This window comes from Lytechinus pictus, chromosome 4, assembly GCF_037042905.1.
Source record: "Lytechinus pictus isolate F3 Inbred chromosome 4, Lp3.0, whole genome shotgun sequence".
NCBI classification, from domain to species: domain Eukaryota; kingdom Metazoa; phylum Echinodermata; class Echinoidea; order Temnopleuroida; family Toxopneustidae; genus Lytechinus; species Lytechinus pictus.
Genome location: NC_087248.1, coordinates 7,968,683 through 7,983,181, shown reverse-complemented (window position 1 = coordinate 7,983,181; position 14,499 = coordinate 7,968,683). Strand labels below are relative to the sequence as shown.

At 37.9% G+C, this 14,499-nt stretch overlaps 1 protein-coding gene across 1 annotated transcript; it reads left to right on the top strand.

The window, feature by feature from the left end:
- Positions 1-1,489: 1,489 nt before the first annotated feature.
- LOC135153968 (ubiquinone biosynthesis O-methyltransferase-like) lies at positions 1,490-4,360 on the top strand. Its single transcript, XM_064098951.1, has 2 exons — positions 1,490-1,749; positions 3,981-4,360. The coding sequence occupies exons 1-2, from the start codon at positions 1,563-1,565 to the stop codon at positions 4,358-4,360; spliced, it is 567 nt and encodes a 188-aa protein (XP_063955021.1). The 5' UTR covers positions 1,490-1,562.
- The last annotated feature ends 10,139 nt before the right edge of the window (positions 4,361-14,499 follow it).

Sequence of the window (14,499 nt, the reverse complement as noted above, 5' to 3'; positions counted from 1 at the left end):
GCTCAGTGAATTTTACTCTATTTATTTAGATATAAATATTTCCAGCCCGGAGCTTCCCTTTAAATGAAGATTTAGAAATCACTGACTGATCAATGACCCTATACTCGATTATGCTCTGATAATGTGGACCGCAGAAGAATTCCCTGAACCACCAAAAATATTTGCCGGGCAGAAAACAGTGAACGAGAACGGCGTAGCAGTTGTCTGATCGTTCGAGTCAACGTCGTCGTCTGCCCTTGTTCACAACAGATGCGAATACTTAAGATTTCACTCGACTTGTACGTTTATGTACGTCCACGTGAAACAGCGCGATAATCGGCGGGTCATGACACGCTGCCCGACCCGGAAGATCTGGCGTACCATCGCCTGGTGACCCGGTCGGGTGATGCGAAGGTGCAACTTGTGCACACTTGCCCTTTCACTTGCTTTGATTCCTTTTTTACGCGAGTTAGGATATATATCGATATATATTTTGGAGATCAGAGAGCAATTTCAAATATGATAAGCGTATAATGCATCGTACAACTTACATTAATTTTGTGAAAAATCACTGAAAACTGTGTTTTAAAAGGTAAAGGTTGATCTTCATGCTGAGCTTGAGCGGTCGAAATGTCGTCACTGAGGCATATGGCAGGCCAAAAAATGACGTCATCTCGTATCAGTCGTCTATGTCGACGTACGTTTCTAAAAGTGCCCATTGCTGTACACATGCGTGACCAAAAAAACTGGTTTAAAGGGGTGTGTGTTTTTTTTTGTTTTGGACGCAGGCCGCGCGTGCACTTGTTAAGGGTATAAGAAACACCCGTTTTTTTCAAGGGTGGTTTTGAAGGACTGGTCAATGGTAAATCGCGGGGTCAAACGTATTTAGGTTATGTTTTTTTTTTCAAAGATTTTTTTTTGTAAAGACTAGCCATACGTGTTTAGGGTATGGTTTTTCCTTCCAAGCTTTTTCCCGGGACTTTTTCCTCCACGTTTCTGAAAAGTGTTCGGGCTCTTCCCGATTGTGCGGGTGTTTTAACCCTAACTGCAATGGCGGGGATGCAGTACCCATGATGAATATGAATTTAAGCTTAAGGTACACAAAACTTGTTGAGGGGGTCATAATTTGTCGACAACTTGTTTAGGGGCCAATATGTGTACATGAAGCCCACGAAAAACTTGTTTATGGGATTATTTTTCACACAGAAAAAAACTAGTTTAGGCGGTGTTTGAAAATAATTTGGTCACGCGTGTGTACAGCAATACATTTGACTGCCCCCCCCCCCCCCCCGAATATTGGCCTACCAACAATGCGGACGGCCAGGCACGGTGGCATCCTGATAGAAAAACCGTGTCAATTTCGATCCATGGCCTTCTCAAGAGGTTCCTCATTCGAATGTCCAAGTCTGGTCTCCCTGCTAAGCTGGTTCAAAGGCTTAATTTTTTTTAATAAGACCTTTGGAATTATAGCGATGGCAAGTGACCAGTAGGCCTATGTATTTAATGCAAACATGATTTAAAGCTTTGCTCAATTTTCTGCACTGATCTTTTCAACTTATTTCGGACATTCAAAGCAAGGCAAGATGAATGCTGACAAAGTAGAACTAGCACGGAAATATGATTTGATAAGTTCCGTTTGTATACAGAGTCGACTTCGTGATGAAGCTTTAGAATTGACCGATTTCGTTGAAAACGACGACGTACTCGTTGTTGGCTGTGATTCTGGAAGGCTTTGCAAAATGTTGTCTCCTTTTGTAAACTCAGTTACGGGTGAGTAATTAAGCCATTTCATTAAGAGGTATTGAAAGTTTTTTTTCTTTTGGACTAGGCGCGGCTCTGTGAGGGTTAAGCAAAGCATCATTCCCTGCCATATCCTACCATATCTTGTATTACGATATAAAGTCTCTAAAATGTGAAAATATCGCTCTTGAAAGTAAGATATTTTTTACTCGAACTAGGCTCACTCACGTATAAATGAATGTATTAACAACACAGGTCCCTTTCCTGGACCAGTCTTATCCCCATTATCTTATTCTTCCTGAATTTCTCCCTCCTATAAAAAAATTGGTAAATTATGACAACTGATGGGCATTTTCGGAGGTGGAGGGGGGGGGCTTCGGCCGAAGCCGATCGACAATGATCGAAGCGCCAGGGCTGACCCATTTTCTGTCAAGGTCTGAACACATATTTGGAGTCAGATCTCACGGGCTCAAAGAGAAGATTTCGTAGGCTCTATAAGCAGCTGGATTAAAATTAATGAGGGGTTTGGATTCTGTTTATGTTACAATGTACGTGCTCGTGTACATGTCGAATTGCAACTGGGACTGTTGCATAAGCAAGCATGACCAATGTGACGTCCAAACAATTCTAAGCAAATATTTAACTTTAACCCTATTTCGGACCAGGATATACTGGGGCCAAATTGACCCCCCCCCCCCCAGAACTCGGCCACTGATTGCGCGATCGCCGTGAAAATTTGCACCTGCTGTAAAGTGCAAGACGGTATAGTAAAAATTTTCAAAAAATTAATTGTTTACATTTCTTTAATAATTGAATATGCAAATAAGCATATGAAATTCGCCCTAAATTTTGTTTTTGTGGATGTTTGTGCCTCTAACTCACTTTATACTGCTAGTAGAATGCTAATTTTTAGTGAGAGTATTGATTGATACATTTCTAACATATATAGACAAAAATTGCCAAAATATAATTACTTTCTAATTTGTGTTTTATTGTTTTTAAATTCTTATGTATTTCATTTTTTTTTATAACCTTTATTTTTTTATGTTTTTTTCCAATGAATTTTTCAGGGACTCTTTTGCGATCATAAAGAGCATAAAAATAAATATATTTAAACCAACAAAAGTAATAATAATAATACATTTATGATTTTTGGTTGAAAAACATAATTTGCATTGACTTTGTACACGGAATCTCGTTTTTGAGCAATTTGGTGTCTGACATGCACTCACAAAATGTTGCGTTATTTCGTAAACCACGTTGCAAATTTTGGTCTCAAAAGATGCGCAAGACTTCAAAGTAAGAAGTCAGTGAGCCGCGCGTTCAAAAAAATTCGCGCGACGCCGTAATTGAGAAATTTGTCGAGTGGCCCCTCAGTCAAATAAGGGTTAAATATCATTTTGCTTTTCTTTAAAGCTAAATGAACGCAGTTGCAGTAAAACACTGATTTCGTGAGAAAGTCTGTAAAACCAAGGTAAAGTATTGATATATCATCGTGGATCTAGATCTGGTACAGTTACATAAACTGAACTTTGTGAAATCATAATATCTAGCTAAAAAACTATCACACTGAAGATCACCAACACAGATAGGCACACGTGGGACAGTGTATTATTATTGCTGGAATAAAGACCCGACGGAAGTGACCGAATCCGCGCTTATTTTGCTTATTTCTCAGCAATTACACAATTTCTTCCAGAATCCTTTGGCACATATATTTTTTCATACAAACAGAAACTTTGGTGATCATTATATTAAATTCTGTAAAAAGTCATTTTGAGATCGTTCCCACAACTGGAATTTATCTTTAACCTCCTTGCTCAAGATTGGTGTTTCTCCTATTTCTGTTATTTTCTGGTTTTCTTCTTTTTCAATATTTTTCTTACTTCCTTATTCACTACTTGAAAATTTTTAGGGGTTAAACCCTACCTCCACACCCTGAAGTACATTTTGTTTTAAAAGCATATTTTATTTCTTCCTCATTATACATAAGTCATATGAAAGTATTAAATAATACAAAATCATTAATATAATTGAATTAGAATCCATGCAAAATAAATTTAAAATGATCATTTTAAAAGAAAGGTTAGAATCTATCTGTCATATATCTTTAACAATTTATCATCACAAGGATTATTATTTATAATACAGATAAAATCTTCTAGAAATATCTCTTAATATAATCAAAACCATTCAACCCCCTGTCCCTGCCAGGCTATCGATATTTGTGCCTTAGAGATTCTAAAATGATTTTATTTCAGGCCTAGATATCTCTCACGGATTGGTGGAGTTCGCTAGAATTGAAAACTCAGGGCACAATATACGATACTTTGAAGAAGACGCGCAGACGTTTGGTCCTCTTCTTACCGACTGGCGGGAAAAGTTCGATAAAATTCTGAGCATGACAGCTCTTCATTGGTGCTTTGAAAAGAGCGTCTTAAAGAATATTTACCAGTGTCTTAAACCAGGAGGTATAGTCCTCCTTGATTTCCCTGCACATTCCCAAATTGTTTCAGAATGGAGTCCCTACGGTGAAACTTGCGATGTATGGATCAGAAAACATCCAAAATGGGGGCAATATCTACAGGTATGTATGCAGCATAATAATATCCTACAGTTGATAGTTTCACGTATTGGCTAAATAGTAATAAAGTTAATGTGTGTGGGTTTTTTTTCAAATTAGGTAATTATTGCAATAAAATACTCAAATTTTCGACGTCTTGCGTCTTCGTCAGGAGTTTATTACATCTTCGACAAGGGTTTGTAATATTACGTCTTCGTCAAAGGTTTGTAATAAAGGCTGACGAAGACGTAGAGGCAACATCTCTGACGAAGTAAACCGTGTGAAGGGGGAGGTGATGGTTGTGTCCCGTGCACACTTCATGTATATAATTAGGGGCCTATATGTACAGGTCACTGGCGTAGATCCGGTCCGAGCAGTGGGGGGATGAAGAAAGCAATATATTGACCTGAAAATTAAAAAAATTGGGGGAAATCCCCACACCTAGCTAGGGCTATGTATACGGGGGTATATAACCGTGTACACAATCCTTTTATCTTTCAGTTAAAGCCCTCTCACATTTTTTTTCAATGGCTATTATTTAAATGAACTTGTGTAATAAACTACTGAACTAACAAGCGAAGCAAGCGAGCAAATTTTCAGTAGTTGTAAGACATGATGACCTAAGTCGTCTTTCATAAGGTGCGATTATTGGATAATGCGGCGAGTGAGCAAATTTTCAGTAGGTGTAAGAAAGAAAGTGTGTATCTATCACATCACGGGCTTTATGTACAAGGGTATATAACTGTGTGCATAATACATGGCCCTGGGAATTACATGGGGGTGCTGCATGGATCATTATCCATTGGCAGCACCCCCTGTGATTGTAATAGCTGTGAGTAATTGATAAATGTAACACAAAAGTGCCCCCCCCCCCCCTCGGGACCAAAATGACCTTTATTTTTTAGAGAAAGTTTTTTTCGCTTGTCAAATTTACATCAGCACCCCCAGCCTGGGGGGCCACTTCCATTGACGAGTGGATACCATGCGCGACCATGGTGTCTCGAAAAGCGGCTCGGTGTAAAAATGGCAGAGGTAAAAATGGCAGAGGCAATAATTATGGCAGAGGTAAAAATGGCAGAGGTAAAAATGGCAGATGTAAAAATGGCAGAGGTAAAAATGGCAGAGGTAAAAAAAAATGGCAGAGGTAAACATGGTAGAGGCAAAAATGGTAGAGGCAAAAATGGCAGAAGTAAAAATGGCAGAGGTAATAATGGCAGAGGTAAAAAAAATGGCAGAGGTAAACATGGCAAAGGTAAAAATGGCAGATGTAAAAATGGCAGAGGTAATAATGGCAGAGGTAAAATGGCAGGGGTTATAATGGGAGAGGTAAAAATGACAGCTCTAGGTAAAATATCGCATACATTTGTAATTCCGAAGCTTCATTATTCCATTTTTTCTCTTCCATTTTTACCTCTGCCATTTTTACCTCTGCCATTTTGTTTTACCTCTGCCATTTTCACCTCTGCCATTTTCACCTCTGCCATTTTTACCTCTGCCATTTTTACTTCTGCCATTTTTACCTCTGCCATTATTACCTCTGCCATTTTTACTTCTGCCATTTTTACCTCTGCCATTTTCACCTCTGCCATTATTACCTCTGCCATTTTTACCTGGCACCCGAAAAGCACCCTAAACACGTATTTTCCATTTTCTGAAAATGCACCCCTTAACAAGTATTGGCGTGTGAAACCATACCCTTAACAAGTATTGGAAACAAAACGATACTCTTGGCAAGTTCCCTTAATTGACCCCCTAAACAAGTACAGCGGTATTTGTATTGTTATGTTACGGACGTCGGTCGTCGGCCTACCTTCACCCACATCATTGGGTTTAATAAAGACCCACCTCCCATATCTCGCCCAAATCGTACTCTAAACACCGTACGTAGTGTTTAATCTTGGGGCAAAAGTACATCCTTTATAAAACATTTTAATCTTAATTTTTTACACCCTCGCAAATGTGACCCTAAACACGTAGCTTTCCTAGCGAAAATAGATTCCCCTTTTTTATTATTTTAGTGCTTTTAACACCCTTATCACGTTACGTACGTAACGTGCCCTATCTTGAAAAACACCTAATTTTTACGTGTTTTTTTTTTGGTCGCGCATGGTATCCACTCGTCAATGTAAGAGGCTCCCCCGGGACCCCCAGTTAAAATATCGTTCCCAGGGCCCTGCCAGTTGAATGAAAAATGCTAATTTACGATTACATATATTTTATACAATAGGATATAGTAATTTAACATTTTACTTAATCAAAGTATCATTAACATTTTTGGTGGAACACGCTGTAGTGTACAATGTTTGGTGTGATCATCCTCTTTAAACACTGGCGTTGTACTTTTAACGAAATTTTTTTTTAAACAGCAATTCTTGTTGTGGCCGTATGTTCATTATTGACAACACTTAAAATCTGAAGAACAGAAAGTGGTTGTAAACAAAGTCCTAGATCATTGTGAAAGCCAATCAGTTAAATCCACGTTTTCTAGATACAGTACAGTGCCCCTCCAATGCTTTGTCTCCTCGATCGGGTCACGGTCCGCCACACCCAGTTGGCCTAGGTATTTAATGCAAACATGATTTAAAGCTTTGCTCAATTTTCTGCACTGATCTATTCAACTTATTTCGGGCATTCAAAGCAAGGCAAGATGAATGCTGACACAGAAGAACTAGCACGGGAATATGATTTGATAAGTTCCGTTTGTATACAGAGTCGAATTCGTGATGAAGCTTTGAAATTGATCGATTTCGGTGAAAACGACGACGTACTGGATGTTGGCTGTGGTTCTGGAAGGCTTTGCAAAATGTTGTCTCCTCTTGTAAACTCAGTTACTGGTGAGTAATTAAGCCATTTCATTATGACGTTTTGAAAGTTTTGCTTTGTTTTTTTTCTTTTGGACTAGGCGCGGCTCTGTGAGGGTTAAGCAAGGCATTATTCCCTGCCATATCCTACCATACCTTGTATTACGATTTAAAGTCTCTAAAATGTGAAAGTATCGCTCTTGAAAGTAGGATATTTTTTACTCGAACTAGGCTTACTCACGTATAAATGAATATATTAACAACACAGTTCCCTTTCCTGGACCAGTCTTGTCCCCATTATCTTCTTCTTCCTGAATTTCTCCCGCCGTTGCTTTCGGAGATCAGCCCAACGAAGGCAGCCACGGCAGTAGTATCCAATGTAACAGCTAGGACAAATCGATAACCATTGCATATATAAACAACGTAGTTTAATTGTGGCTATATGCAAGTTCAGAGAATGTATGATTTCAATCGACACATGAGGTTTCTAAATAAAAAAATACGGTTTTAAGGGGCGGGCAGCCCGGGGGGGGGCACTCAGTATATAATGCATAGTGGGTATGTGCCGCGGAGGGGACCCCCATTTTTACACTCAAATTTCCGTTCCAAGGCATAGCATTTTTGTCTTATCGAGAAAAAAGAAGAAACAAATCCGCTCCAAAGCTTCGCATATTTTCCATTACTACGTTCCAGCTGTATTGATCTGCTGCAATGAGCCGCAAGTTTGGTGAAAAGCGGCCGCAGAGCACTGTCCGACCATCGCATCTGCGCTAGTGCACCCGGCGCCCGTGCCGCCGGGCTAGCTGCATGCACGTATGCCCGTTCCACAGGGATGAATACGCAATCACACGCAGGCGACCCGTTCCAAGGACCCCCGTTTTCACAAACATTTGTCGTTCCGAAGCCCGTTCCGAGGACCCTCCTTCTTATAATAAGCCCGCTCCAAGGTCCCCGTTTTTTGTCTCGCCCGCGGCACATACCCACTACTTTTTTGGTCGAGTGCCCCCCCCCCCCCCCCCCCGCGCGCGCGTTTCCGTTTTACACCCTGGCGAAGGCATTTTCCGCAAAAATAGCCACAAAGCGACTAGTGAAGAGTCTACACACGTCGCTGGTTGCAGCGTGCGACACAGGCGAGCCCAAAGCCCCACACCACCGCATGCAATCTGCACAGTTACTGATCAGAGCATAGAGTTCCTCGGCACTTCATGTACAGAGAGCAGTCATATGAGTGAAATCCGAACATGCTTTTGCAGTAACGTTTTTTTTATGAATAGTAATGAAAAAGTTTTTTTTCTAAATATAAATTATTAACTAAATGAATAGAATGACAGACAAAATAAAAATAAACAGATACATATAATAGAAAGAAAAATGAAGTTTGATGGATTGATACACTTAGATGCCGAAAGATAGATATAGAAGACTGATAAATAGATAGAGACATAGATAGATAGATAGATAGATAGATAGATAGATAGATAGATAGATAGATAGATAGATAGATAGATAGATAGATAGATAGATAGATAAATAGATAGATAGAAGTAGAGAGAGAGAGAGAAAGACAGAGAGATGGATAGATAGATAGATAGATAGATAGATAGATAGATGGGGGAGAGAACTTGAGAGATGGAGAGATGTTATAGATAGATAGATAGATATAGATAGATATATGGACGGATAAAGAAAAATAGAGAGAGAAAAAAAAGACAGACAGATGGATAGATAGAGAGAGAAAGAGAGAGGGAGAGAGAGAGAGAGATAGAGAATCTGAGAGATAGATAGATGTTAGATAGCCAGATAAAGAATGAGAGAGACAGAGAAGATAGACAAATTAACAGATAAATAGAAACTGTAGTTACATAGATAGCTAGATAAATTGATAGATAGAAGATAGATAGAGAGAAATAGAGAAAGACAGACAGATGGATAGATAGATAGAGGGGGGAGAGAGAGATAGAGAATTTGAGAGATAGGTACATGTTAGATAGATAGATAGATAGATAGATAAAGAATGAGAGAGACAGAGAAGATAGATAAATTAACAGATAGATAGATACTGTAGTTACATAGATTGATAAATAGATAAAAGATAGATAGATAGATAGATAGATAGATAGATAGATAGATAGATAGATAGATAGATAGGGGAGAGAACTTGAGAGTTGGAGAGATGTTATAGATAGATAGATATATATATATGGACGGAAAAAGAGAAATAGAGAGAGAGAAATAGAGAAAGACAGACAGATGGATAGATAGATAGAGGGGGGAGAGAGAGATAGAGAATTTGAGAGATAGGTACATGTTAGATAGATAGATGGATAGATAGATAAAGAATGAGAGAGACAGAGAAGATAGACAAATTAACAGATAGATAGATACTGTAGTTACATAGATAGATAGATAAATAGATAGATAGAAGATAGATAGATAGATAGATAGATAGATAGATAGATAGATAGATAGATAGATAGATAGATAGATAGATATATAGATAGATGGGGGAGAGAACTTGAGAGAGGGAGAGATGTTATAGATAGATAGATATATATGGACGGAAAAGGAGACAGAGAGAAAACAAGACAGATGGATAGATATATAGATAGATAGATAGATAGATAGAGGGAGGGAGAGAGATAGAGAGAGATAGATAGATGTTAGATAGATAAAGAATGAGAGAGACAGAGAAGATTAACAGATAGATAGATACTGTAGTTACATAGATAGATAGAGATAGAATTTGAGAGATAGATATAAATAAATAGATAGAAGATAGATAGATAGATTGATAGAGAGAGAGAGAACTAGAGAAAGACAGATGGATAGATAGAGAGAGAGAGAGAGAGAAAGAGAAGATTAATAGATAGATACTGTAGTTACATAGATAGATAGATAGATAGATAGATAGATAATTTGAGAGATAGATAAATAGACGGATAGAGAGAAAAAGACAGACAGATGGATAGATAGATAGAGAGAGAGAATTTGAGAGACAGACAGACAGATGGATAGAGAGAATTCAAGAGATAGATAGACGGATAGAGAGAAACAGAGAGAGAGAGAAAAAGACAGACAGATGGATAGATAGAGAGAATTTGAGATATATATATATATATATATATATATATATACATATATATATATGTATTGGATTTTATTGCAATAAAAACTATCAAAATACAATCACAAGCAGTCAAAGACTGAAATAAGTGAATGTTTACATACAAATAGAATCATAACAAAATATAAAGTAAACATTATAAATAAATATCAAATACAATACAAATTCATACAGATAAAAAAGAAATGTATCATAAATAAATACAAAAGGCCAAAAGTAAAGTGTCACCAAAGAAGAAAAAAGCGGAATGAAAGATTAAGAAGAAAGAGGTGAGAAAAGGGAAAGAAATTGGGATAAGACAGAGAGAAGGGAAAGCAAGAGGTGGAATTTGAAAGAGAATAGGAGGCAACCTTCTGAAGAAAAAAAAACTCATTATGCAATACAAGACATTTAACAATGGTAACAAGTAAATAAAGTAGTAATTGAATCAAATCGAGCACAAAAAAGGGAAAAGTAGAGCTGAGGAAATAGACTCCCGAAGGAAGTCGAAGCAGTGTTGATATTGCACATGAGTAGATTAACAGATGGATAGAGAGAAATAAAAGAGAGACAGATGGATAGATAGAGAATTTGAGAGATAGATGTTAGATGGATAGATAGATAGACAGATAGATAGGTAGATAGAGAATGAGAGAGACAGAGTAGATAGACAAATTAACAGATAGATATATCATGTAGTACCATAGATTGATTTATAACATAGATAGTGGATAGACAGATATGATAGATATAAGGATAGATATAATATGAAAAAAAGTAATTATGTGTTTTATTTTTCAATGTTTTAGCTATTATTCGTTTTCATTCATATAAACGATCATGTGCGATAAAGTAAAAAAATCATGAAGCCAACGTATATAGTTTAGCGGAACAACCAAAATACAGAGACTGAAGCTTTTGGTCTGCTCAGCTGCATTTGCACGTATGTTCTGCGGATATCTTCGGTGCGGACTTTTGGATCGCGCGCCCAGCTGATTATGTAAACAAACGTAGACGTAGACTCTTCACTAGTCGCTTTGTGGCTATTTTTCCGGAAAATGCCTTCGCCAGGGTGTAAAACGGAAACGCGCCCCCGGGGCGGGCAGTCCTTGATAGAAACTGGTGGATCAGACACAAAAGTATCAAGCACAACACGAGTGAATAGTGTAGGATTTTCTGAGTGATAACATGAGATCACATCTGGGTGTGAGATTCATTGAGTAAAGAATAAACTCTAACCGAATTGGGTTGGAAAGGGGACTTGTGGCAATAAAGTGTTCTACTGTTTTATCGGCACAGTGACAATGCTGGCAAGTTGAGACAGAGGTATTTGCGATCTTCAGTCTGGTTTGAAGAAAAGGTAGGTGGAAGAAAGAAGCTGTGCTCTCACTGTCAAGGCCTTTCTAAAGGAGGATGGAGGGTAGAGGTCCTTGACATCCGTAGGCAGTGGCGGATCCAGGGGGGTGCAGGGACCTGGGAAGCGGGGGTGCTGGGGGTGCATGTGCTGCGTGTATTATTTTCCATAGGCAGCACCCCCACGAAATCAGGTTCCCTTTGTATTTTTTTAATATATGTTATAATGTACATAATTATCACATCCGACAATCGCAAATCATTTACATAGTCTTTCACATATTCCAATAACATCCCTCCTATAACGCGACTCAATCAAGCTCCGGCACACCGATACAGACGTGGTCGCGCGCGATACGTGATAACCATAGTTTACACACTACCATGACTACTCGATAGCAGGGAGGGACATGGCTGTGGTCGGACTTGAAACTTCGAGGGTTTTATGTCGAATCAAGTGTGCGCGCGCCCGTGTTTTGTAAAAAACAATTACAAGTCAGACAATCGAAATCAAATTTCACAGTCTTTTTCGTCCTGCCCCATGGTCCTTGGAAGCGGGGGTGCTGGAGGTGAAGCACCCCAAAATTTGGGGGTGCTGCATGTGTTATTTTCCATAGGCAGCACCTCCTGGAAATCTAATGGTAGTTGATGAATGACAGAAATGTAATGAAAATAAACGACGTTTCGTAGACCCCCCTTCAGAATTTTCCGACACAGTACTTATAGAATAGTGTTTAAATTCACCCTTTTTCAGATCGGAATATCAAATATTTTCTGCTCGCGCTTCGCGCTCGCATTATTATTTTTTTTTCATTAAAAAAATGTATTTACAATGCCCAGATACTAGGGCTAACTCTGAACACGCGCACGAATGTTTATTCAGATACGCAGCTTGTTTTGCTGGGGCTACTCAGGGCTGAAAATATTTATATCAAATACAATGTTATGAAAATCTGATAACAAATAGTTAAGTTATTTAATTCTAAAGTTTAGCAATAGTTTATGAAAATGGTGATATGCATGTCGTCATGAATGTTTAATAGGTGGGTTGACATGTGCGGAAATCTGTCCCCAAAGGTAGGGGAACCAGGGCCTGGAAAATTTGAAAAGCAAAAAAAAGTTTTTCACCCAAAATGTAAGGTCATTTAGTCCAAAAGGTATTATTTCTATTGTGAAGTGATGTATTTTTCTCCATGAAAGACCAAAAATAGTAGGGGGACATTTGATATTGTGTCCCCCTACTATTTTTGGCAGGGGGGACACGTCCCCCTGTCCCCTCTGGGATTTCCGCCCATGCGGGTTGAAGATATCACATCCCCACTATCCTGTTTCTTGTGTTATTACATGGAATCAAAATTGTTTCATTTTTTCATACCAGTGTGAATGATATGTCTCCCTAAAGACTAAATCAGTTGTCAATTCAACTGTTTTTGGTTCTTGAAGGGAAAATATTAAATAAACCTAATTTTATATAATAAAAAACAAAAGGCCAAGTGGGGATATGACATCATCAGTTCGTTCATTGAATATTAATGAAGACATGCTTAAAACTGTTTCACTGGAATAATGCTAATCTTTAAAATGCAATAACTTTGATATTCCTTGTTGGGTTTTGATCAAATCTTTATTCTTATGTTCGTCTGATTTCTCTTTATCTGTTCAAACCATATTACATTAATTGTGGAGTTTCAGATCAGAATATCAAAAATTTTCTGTCTGCTCGCGCTTCGCGCTCACATTATTAATGTAAGAATATATCCAATTACCCATCATTTTCTTGATTTACAAAACATGAATAGAATGTCCCAATTATAGGTCTAAAATCTATTTTGTTTATGCTCACGCTTTGCGCTCGCATCAATTGTATAGTTATATACCTATCCTGTTCATGATTAGAAAAGTGCTTAAGATGTCCTGTTTTTAGGTCTGAAATCTCATTTTTATTTCCGCTCGCGCTTCGCACTCGCATCAATTGTATAGTTATATACCTATCCTGTTCATGATTAGAAAAGTGCTTAAGATGTCCCGTTTTTAGGTCTGTAAGCTCATTTTCATTTCCGCTCGCGCTTCGCGCTCGCATCAATTGTATAGTTAAATACCTATCTTCATTATTAGAAAAGTGCTTAGAATGTCTCGTTTTTTGGTCTGAAATCTCAATTTTGTTTCCGCTCGCGCTTCGCGCTCGCATTAATTGTATAGTTATAAACCTATCCTGTTCATGATTGCAAAAAGTGCTTAGAATGTCCAGTATTTAAGGTTCATAAGGTTCATAAGGTAGTATTTATTGTCCAGATAAATAAATAAGTGGAAATTTGCATTTTTACATGGTATTGAACATACATAACATAGCATAGAAAATGAACATATTTACAGAAAATCAAACAATCACATATAGTCAATTATGATATACACGTGCAAATGCTACCCACTGGGTAGCATTTGAAAAAAATACTGTTATTGACATTAAAATTAAGATTGAAATGGAAATCTGAACTGAAAGTTAGATATCGGAAATTGAATTGAAATTACATTAGAATTGTAATAAATCAGTACTATAAATCTTCACAGCATTGTCCACTTGTAATTGTTATTGTTATCAGTATTTACATATTATTTTTATTTTCAATATTGTTGTTTTAAGGAATTAACATCAACTACCCTACAAGGTAAATTTACATTATTAGGCATATTATTATTCTTACATAATCCCTTCCTCATTCAGCATTCGGATTGAGCTTGGCACGAATGAGTTTAAGAACCTATTTGTTCGACAACGTGCTGACCGTAGTCTATTACCAGATTTAGGTCGGAATGTCAATTTTTTCAGCTCGCGCTTCGCGCTCGCATTATTTGATTGTTGATATATGTATCGTCTTAATGGGTAACTGCAAACAGTCCTTATAACACTTCCCTTTCGATCAGACCAGAGCGTATATAAAAAATATATGCTCGCATTGATC